Source organism: Tuber melanosporum (assembly GCF_000151645.1).
Source record: "Tuber melanosporum whole genome shotgun sequence assembly, scaffold_118, strain Mel28".
Taxonomy (NCBI): domain Eukaryota; kingdom Fungi; phylum Ascomycota; class Pezizomycetes; order Pezizales; family Tuberaceae; genus Tuber; species Tuber melanosporum.
This window is the reverse complement of record NW_003298775.1, coordinates 81,408-89,428: the sequence shown is the minus strand read 5'-3', so window position 1 is coordinate 89,428 and position 8,021 is coordinate 81,408. Positions and strand designations below refer to the sequence as shown.

The window sequence follows — 8,021 nt, the reverse complement described above, 5'->3', positions numbered from 1 at the left end:
CTCTAAACTGTTCCCCGGAGGATATTATCAACAGCCTACCACATTTTCACTATAACGCCAAAAGAATTTTCAGGGAGCTGCCTTTCCCAGTCCTTTTTTCCCCTACACTATTTAGATCTTAGACTGCTTTTTGGTGTTTGATTTTTTCCCTTTCGCTTTTCCTCCGCCACGAACAGTTTTTTTCGTCATCTTTCTATACCACTAGATCCCCTTTAAACACAACATAAATGGCCCCTGCTCTCGATACAATGACCCCCTCCGATGCCGTTGTCGCTTCGGAAAACCAAAAGTCCGTCAAGGTCCTCGATGAGCTTCTTCAGAAATTGTCCGTTTCAAAGACAAAGGCTGATGCCACCTATGCTGCCGAGAACTTGGCCACTTTCATTAATGGTCCCATTGAAGAGCACGAGGTTCCTACAAAGTAAGTTTTTCTCGCCTTCTGGTGAGTTCGAAGGGGTTTGTTTGCTAACCACAGTTATTTAGGATCCTCAACTTGATCAAGAAGCAGCTCGCGAACAAGAAGGACGCCCTTGCTAGGGAACATGCTCTTACTGCCATCGCCGCCATCTGCTTGAAGCAGGTTTCTCCCAGTATCGAGCCTTACATCGTTTCACTGCTCCCCAATGTTCTCGCCGCTGTTGGGGACAAGATCACCGCTGTTAAGAATGCCGCCGATGCTGCTTCCCTGAAGATTGTTGGCATGATCAACCCCAACGCTGTCAAGGCTGTTCTTCCTGCCATCTCTCACTCAATCACCAAGGCTCAGAAATGGCCTGAGAAGATGACCGCCCTCAAGTGCCTCGATGTTCTCGTCCGAACTGCACCTGGACAGACTGCTCTCCGTCTCCCTGAGCTTATCCCAACCGTCTCCGAGGCCATGTGGGATACCAAGCCCGAGATCAAGAAGGCTGCTCGTGCTGCTATGGAGAAGCTTTGCTCTCTCATCTCTAACAACGACATCAACCGATTTATCCCTGAGTTGATCAACTGTATCGCTAAGCCTGAGAGGGTCCCCGAGACAGTCCATCTCCTCGGTGCTACTGTTTTCGTCGAGAATGTCCAGGCGCCCACTCTGTCCATCATGGTTCCTCTCCTCGAGCGTGGTCTTGCCGATCGTGACACCACCATTAAGCGAAAGGCTGCCGTCATTGTCGACAACATGTGCAAGCTTGTCGAGGATCCTCAAATCGTTGCTCCCTTCTTGCCCAAGCTTATGCCCAACCTCCAGAAGAACTATGACAACATGGCCGATCCCGAGGCACGTGAGAAGACCAAGCAAGGTCTCGATACTTTGACCCGCGTTGGTGACGTCAAGGACGGCAAGATCCCCGAGATCTCCACTGCCGGTGATCCTAAGGTTATTCTCGAGACTGTTAAGACTGTCTTGTCAAACAGGAAGGACCTCGCTGCCAAGTTTGAGCCTGTTCTCACATATATTGCTTGTATCGCCGGTAGCTTGGTTGATGAGAGGGAGAACGAGGTCCTCATTTGGACCGAGCACACCGTCCCATACTTTGCTGCCTTCTTGCCTGAGGGTGAGGCCCAGGGTACCGCCGAGACTTTGAGGAAGCGTGCTGCCCCTGGTGCCGCTGAGGAGGAGGTTGATGAGGACGATGAGGAGGGTGAAGACCTCTGCAACTGCACATTTAACTTGGCCTATGGTGCAAAGATCTTGCTGAACCAGACCCATCTACGATTAAAGAGAGGCCAGCGTTATGGTCTTTGTGGACCCAATGGCTCCGGAAAGTCCACCCTCATGCGCGCTATCAACAACGAGCAGGTTGAGGGCTTCCCCAAGAAGACCGAAGTCAAAACTGTGTTCGTTGAGCACGATCTCGATTCTGCTGATACCGAGAAGACCGTCGTCGGATGGACATTCGATAAGCTCGCCGAGACTGGTGCTGGTGTTTCCGTTGAGGACATCAAGACTAAGTTGGGTGAATTCGGTTTCCAGGAGACCATGTTTGATGCTCCTATCACTTCCCTTTCCGGTGGTTGGAAGATGAAGTTGGCCCTTGCCCGTGCTGTGTTCGAGAACCCCGATATTCTTCTCCTGGATGAGCCTACCAACCACATGGACAGACAGAATGTCAAGTGGCTCGAGCAATATTTGATCAACTCTCCTTGCACATCCATCATCGTCTCGCACGACTCTGGTTTCCTTGATAATGTTGTTCAACATATCATCCACTACGAGCGCTTCAAGCTTAAGCGTTACAGGGGTAATCTCAAGGCCTTTACCGAGAAGGTTCCTTCTGCCAGGTCTTACTACGAGCTCGGTGCCTCCGAGATCAACTTCAAGTTCCCCGAGCCCGGTTACCTTGAGGGTGTCAAGACTAAGGCCAAGGCCATCGTCCGTGTCTCCAACATGAGCTTCCAGTACCCCGGTACTTCCAAGCCCCAGATTCGTGACATCACCTTCCAGTGCTCTCTCGGATCCCGTATTGCCGTCATTGGTCCCAACGGTGCCGGAAAGTCCACCTTGGTCAATGTCCTTACTGGTGAATTGATCCCAACCAGCGGTGACATCTACACTCACGAGAATATCCGTATCGCCTATATCAAGCAGCATGCTTTTGCCCATATCGATAACCACTTGGAGAAGACTCCTTCCGAATACATCCAATGGCGTTTCCAGACTGGTGAGGATCGCGAGACTATGGACCGCGCCAACACCAAGATCACTGATGATGATGAGCAAGCCATGAACAAGATCTTCAGGATCGAGGGCACTCAGAGACGTGTCATCTCCATTTCTTCTCGGAGAAAGTTTAAGAACTCTTATGAATATGAGTGCTCGTTTACTCTTGGAGAGAACGTTGGACAGAAGGGAGAGAAGTGGATTGTGATGTCTACCTCCGACAACGCTTGGATCCCTCGCACCGAGCTCATCGCCTCCCATGCCAAGATGGTTGCTGAAGTCGATCGTGCCGAGTCTATTAAGGCTGGTCAGTTCCGTCAGCTCATTCGTAAGGAAATTGAGGCCCACTGTGCTCAATTCGGTCTCGACGCTGAGCTTGTCTCTCACTCTCACATGAAGGGTCTCTCCGGTGGTCAGCGTGTCAAGGTCTGTCTTGCCGCTTCGACGTGGCAACGTCCCCATCTTATCGTTCTTGATGAGCCTACCAATTATCTCGATAGAGATTCACTTGGCGCCTTGTCCCGTGCTCTCAAGGAGTTCCAGGGTGGTGTTATCATTATTACCCACAGCGAAGAATTTACGAAGGATCTCACTGAAGAAGTGTAAGTCTTATTCCTGTCTGATATCTACAGATGATTGACCGGGGGCTAATATGTTTAATAGTTGGTCTGTTCTTGACGGAAAAATGACCCCCTCTGGACACAATTGGGTTCAGGGTCAAGGCGCTGGTCCTCGTCTCCAGGAGAAGGCAGGTGATGAGGATGTCTTCGATGCTATGGGTAACAAGGTTGAGGGTGGCAAGAAGAAGAAGAAGCTCACTTCCTCTGAACTCCGCAAGAAGAAGAAGGAGCGTATCGCCAGGCGAAAGAGGGGTGAGGAGGTCTTCTCTGATGAAGATGAGTAGTCGAGTCTATAGGGGAGGTGTCTCGAGTTTTTTCTTTCTGTTTTTCCCTTGGTCTATCGGTCATGATACGATAATGATGAAAAGTGGGGTTTGGGTTTTTCTTTCATGTTTACGGATGGTGGCGGGCTTGTGTAATTTTTCCTGTTATTTTTTTCTTTTCTCTGGACTTGTCGTTTCACCATTCTTAGAATAGAGATAAACTAGTTCTGTTAATACAAGTGAATGATGGTCATGTTTCAATAAATATTGTTCCTTATCATCTGGATGTGAATTTGTTTACCCACGGCAATTCAGGAAAGGAGATCAAGAAAATCTGGGGCGATCGTGAGATCTGTGGCACACAACTCACATGAGAGATCTAGTCCGCGGTTTCACCCTCCCGGTATCGTAGATATCTGGGTATCCCTGCCTGCTTGCCCGCCTGTCTGTCTGCACTAACTTGCTAAGCTTTTGATCTACCACGTCCGGAAAGTGGAGAAGGTGGTGTGTACGAGTAGACGGACATGTGGTCGACCATCCATCCATTCCACTACAGTAGATTGTGAGTTGGGAGGGTTTTCTTTTCTTTTCTTTTTCTTTTTGTAAGAGGGGTGACTGGTCGCACCGGCACTCCCGGTATATCTCTGCATATCATGGTGGGGTGTTCTTTTTGGTTTTCAGCGTGGGGGGCTTTCAGTGAGGCGGCTGTATGGTAATGTGTTGTACGATAACAATCCGCTTGGTCAGGAATGAAAAAAAACGAAAATCAAAGGGGTGCTTGAGTCGGGACAAGAGGGGGGAGCAATATATACGATACTCTCGGATCAACTCCTGTCGTAATAATAATAATAGGGATTTCTCGCTGCCATGTTGAACACTGTGGAACTCTAGAAATACAATATCTATCGTAAAGTATCATACATGTATCATAAGCCGCACATCGGAGCAGGGCTGCAGCTATCGTACCGAATATCGGGCTCCCGGGAGTGGCGGTACGTATGGCTGGTGCCCTATCCTGAATATAAAAAACTTTGCTCCCCGACTCGCTCGAGTTTCGGGTGCAGCGGTGTAACCCGTACGGCCCGGGCGTTTATTTCTGGGATTCTGTGGTACTGGTGTGGTATTTGATACGGTGCGGGTGTGGTGCTCCTGCTGCTCTGCTAAGATTTTGTTGCCTGGGGTCGTCGTGTGGGGGGGGGTGGAGTTGGAGTATCATAATTATCACAGTACTAGTATATTATTAAGTAAAATATTGGATCCTGATTCGGAGCTTTCTTAGTAGGGGGATGCATGTTCTGGGATGTTGTGGTATTTCTTTTCTTTCTTGAATGGGGAGTTCGGGCTTGGAGTGGTGTGAGATAAGTTTTTCCCCTCGGGGTTTGTTTGAAGCATTTTTATTTTTATTTTTTAATTTTTTTTTTAGTTCTTTCTCTTTTCGCTTCTCTGTTGTGAGTGATTGCCCCCCCCGAGTCTTCTCGTGATTGGGAAAATATTGGTGTGATGGGGAAGTGTTTGGAGGTTGGAAACTCGTTCAGTGCTGATTGGGGGTGTGAGGTATGGTACCGTACTATACTGGAAAAACTGGGACGGTATGGTACGGGTACGATAGAACCATAATATATTATGTAACTGGGAATCCCAAATTTTGGAAAAAGAGGCAAAAAGGGCTGCTCAGTCTCTAGAGAGATGTAAGAAACGGAGGGAAAAATACAGGTAATCTATCATACCGGGTACGGTACTTGCTAGAGGGGGCAGCTCCAACGATAGGGCACTACTCGAGTATCATATCATACCATCGTACAATTCGATGACTCTCAGCTTCGGAATCTTTTTTGTCTTCCTGAGGCGCTTCACCCTACTGTATTTCATCTGTCGATGAATGACTAACAACAGCATGTTTCCTTCTCGCTTTGAAGGGCAGTAGCAAGGGAGATCCAAAATCTCTCTAATGTGGTGGTCTTGCACTTCCATTTGGAGCCAGGTAACATGGTCTACCATTTGCCCACTCATCTGCCTTCTATAGGCTCACGATGACTCTCCCCCTGTTCCGCAGAGCTGTTATAAACAAATGCTGATATTAGTGTGGCCGTGCCGATACATGTGGGTGCACCACTCCGCTTGCGATTTCTCCCCATCCCTACATGCAATGACGCCCTAGATGAATATGCAGCGGTCCATCGGGTCAATCTTTAATCCGTTGAAACAGATCCTCGAGAAGTCCCCGGGCACGCGAACATCGGTGACTGGGAGACCCCATATTCAGGCTGAGATGGAAAGGCGTCTCACGGGACGGGTGATAAGTGTGCCTGTATGCCCTAGCAAAGATGATATCATTCGACACCTTCGTGCACAAAACCGAAGCGTGCGGAATCGTCGTAGATCTGGAATGTCAAAGTTAGTCAGCTACGAGTACGAAAAATGATAAGGCAAAGGGACAAACGTTTGCAGCGCAACGACCGTGAAAAGACACGCGTTTGAAACCAACGATCATAGGATAGAAAAAAAAGTCGAGGAGAAAAGACAGTGATGATGGAGGCGGAAACAACGAAAAAAAAAAAACCGACTTGGAGGCTTTAGGCGGCAGTGGCCTCGTCTTCTTCGAACTTCAAGCGGGCGAAATCGGCATCGGGGTACTCCTCCAAGACGAGCTCCATGACATAGTGACCAGGGGCTCCGAAGGTGACATGGTTGGACATGCCACGGGGCATTCCGGAGTGCAAGAGAGCGACCAGCTTCCCCTCCGCGTTGAAGATAGCTGAGCTAGAATCCCCCTTAGCCGAGAAATTACCGTGTTTGTTGCCCCCCCAGTTGAGGACTGCGACCTCCCAGGACGAGCCTTCGAGATCCCTACAGGTGTAAGCCTCGAGCTCGGACTGGCGACCAAAGGTAAGGTCAGTCGCCTGCCTTTCCTTGGCAACGCTGAAGCAGGGATTGTTGCTTTCGTCGACAAGTACGGGTTCGAGAGGGCTGCGGCGTCGACGACACCCGAGAGCCTGAGGAGATGGTCCTTTGGGTACTGGAATACGGGGGGGTTGGCGGCGTTGGGGTAGAAGCAAGTGTTGATCTCGGCGCGGGTGAACTTGCCAGCTGAAAATTTATGTTTCCATTAGATGAAGTTAAGAAAAAAAGAAGAGAGACAAAAAGGAGTACGCACCAAGGTAGACGACATTTCCTTTGAAGTTCTTGACGAACTTGTCCCGCTCGAGCGTCATGACACCTATATCGCGAGAGTAGCGGCGGGGGTCGGCGTCATTGGCGATCTTGGGTGCCCAGTCGATCCAGGCGATGATACGATCGAAGGCATCGCTCCAGGTGGACTTGAGGAGCTTGAGGAAGTCATCGAGGATACCAACGTCCGACTCCGCTTTCTGCAACTGCTGCTCCTTATCCTTCAAGTCCCTGTTGTAATCCGCATCCTCCTCCTCAGGTGGATCCGCCACCAGCTCCGCAAGCTGCTCGGCGAACAACTTGGCGTCACCGAGCTTCTCAGCAAGCAGGGCACGAGCCTCGTTGAGGAGCCTCTCAAAGCGACGATGACCACAGTTACGGATGTACTGCTTACGTTCACCTTGGCGGCCACTGTACTTGTAGTCCTCGTTGGTCTTCTTGGACACGACATGCTTGTTGGTAAACGCCAAGACGTCCTTGCTCTTATTTCCCTGTCGGTCCTTACCACGGTGGAAGTAGAGACCGAGTGAGCCCTGCGAGTCAGTGTCCGCCATGTCCTGCGCAGCGAGGGGGACGCCCAGGGCGGCTGTGAGAGCTCGACGGAGCCAATGAGTCGGGTTGGTGTCTCTGGTGACCGGCATCATCTCAGGAGGACCAGCGAGCGACTCCATGGCGCCCTCGATCCAGTAGACTGCGACGTCGTGGATGTCGTATTTGGCGAAGATGTCGAGTCGAGGATGGGGGCGTTGGCATCACGGCAGCTGGTCTCTTGGCGCTGCCAGGATGAACGGAGATCCACAGAACAATGTGGTCGTCGAATACGTCCTTGCCGTCTTCATCAAGGGTAGAGAAACGCACAGGCAGCATCGTCGAGACGCGGATGCCACGACTCGCCTCGTTGCACAAAGCAAGAATCTCAGGAGCAACCGACCCCTTCCAAAGCGCGTTCTTGAGGATAGGGTGGTTGGCGGTGTGGGCAGCCTTCACCGGAATGGTGGAGTGCCTCTCTGTAGGCCTATTTTCAGGGATGGGGGGGGAAAGGACGCTGCATGAGATCCGAACGCTGGAAGAGGTGGGGAGGGTCGTCGGCGATGCCGTTGTAGAAGTATACGCGTTTGAAGGGCGACATGTAGTCATCAAACCACCCCGGGTGAATATATATTAACTGAATGATTTTTTTATGAACAATTGATCCGCTTGAATTGTGAAATCCCTGGAAAAGCGTGGGTCGGTCCGGCCTTGCTCGAAGCCGGATGGACTGGCCGCTTAGGTTCACTGTCACAAGTTTTCTTGCCCTTTATGATCATGCGCGAGTGCCGGGAGGGTATC

The 8,021-nt window shown here is 50.5% G+C and overlaps 3 protein-coding genes; 2 read left to right on the top strand and 1 right to left on the bottom strand.

The window, feature by feature from the left end:
- The window catches only part of GSTUM_00001744001 (uncharacterized protein), a gene marked incomplete at its 3' end in the record, with an annotated part of 997 nt that extends 220 nt beyond the window's left edge, over window positions 1-777 (top strand). Inside the window, exons 1-3 of the mRNA XM_002835768.2 lie at window positions 1-421; window positions 484-590; window positions 665-777. The exon at window positions 1-421 is cut by the window's left edge and continues 220 nt beyond it. Of these exons, the coding sequence (XP_002835814.1) occupies window positions 228-421; window positions 484-590; window positions 665-777 (414 nt within the window). The 5' untranslated portion in view covers window positions 1-227.
- A 4-nt stretch (window positions 778-781) lies between these two features.
- GSTUM_00001743001 (uncharacterized protein) lies at window positions 782-3,763 on the top strand (the record flags this gene model as incomplete). XM_002835767.2 has 3 exons in its annotated part: window positions 782-2,743; window positions 3,068-3,243; window positions 3,305-3,763. 3 exons carry the CDS (start codon window positions 782-784, stop codon window positions 3,543-3,545), a joined length of 2,379 nt encoding a protein of 792 aa, XP_002835813.1. The 3' UTR covers window positions 3,546-3,763.
- Window positions 3,764-5,408: 1,645 nt separating this feature from the next.
- GSTUM_00001741001 (uncharacterized protein) lies at window positions 5,409-7,725 on the bottom strand. XM_002835766.2 has 4 exons: window positions 6,679-7,725; window positions 6,479-6,611; window positions 5,965-6,443; window positions 5,409-5,905 (listed from the first exon to the last, which is right to left on the bottom strand). Exons 1-3 carry the CDS (start codon window positions 7,361-7,363, stop codon window positions 6,098-6,100), a joined length of 1,164 nt encoding a protein of 387 aa, XP_002835812.1. The 5' UTR covers window positions 7,364-7,725; the 3' UTR covers window positions 5,409-5,905; window positions 5,965-6,097.
- Between the last annotated feature and the right edge of the window lie 296 nt (window positions 7,726-8,021).

Excerpts from the sequence above, each read along its gene's own strand:
- GSTUM_00001741001 (XM_002835766.2), bottom strand. The coding sequence starts at position 7,363 with ATGGAGTCGCTCGCTGGTCCTCCTGAGATGATGCCGGTCACCAGAGAC. Across the intron at positions 6,612-6,678 it reads AGGAAATGTCGTCTACCTTG|CTGGCAAGTTCACCCGCGCC; the intron begins GTGCGTACTCCT and ends ATAAATTTTCAG. Across the intron at positions 6,444-6,478 it reads GCCGCAGCCCTCTCGAACCC|CGTTGCCAAGGAAAGGCAGG; the intron begins GTACTTGTCGAC and ends TCCCTGCTTCAG.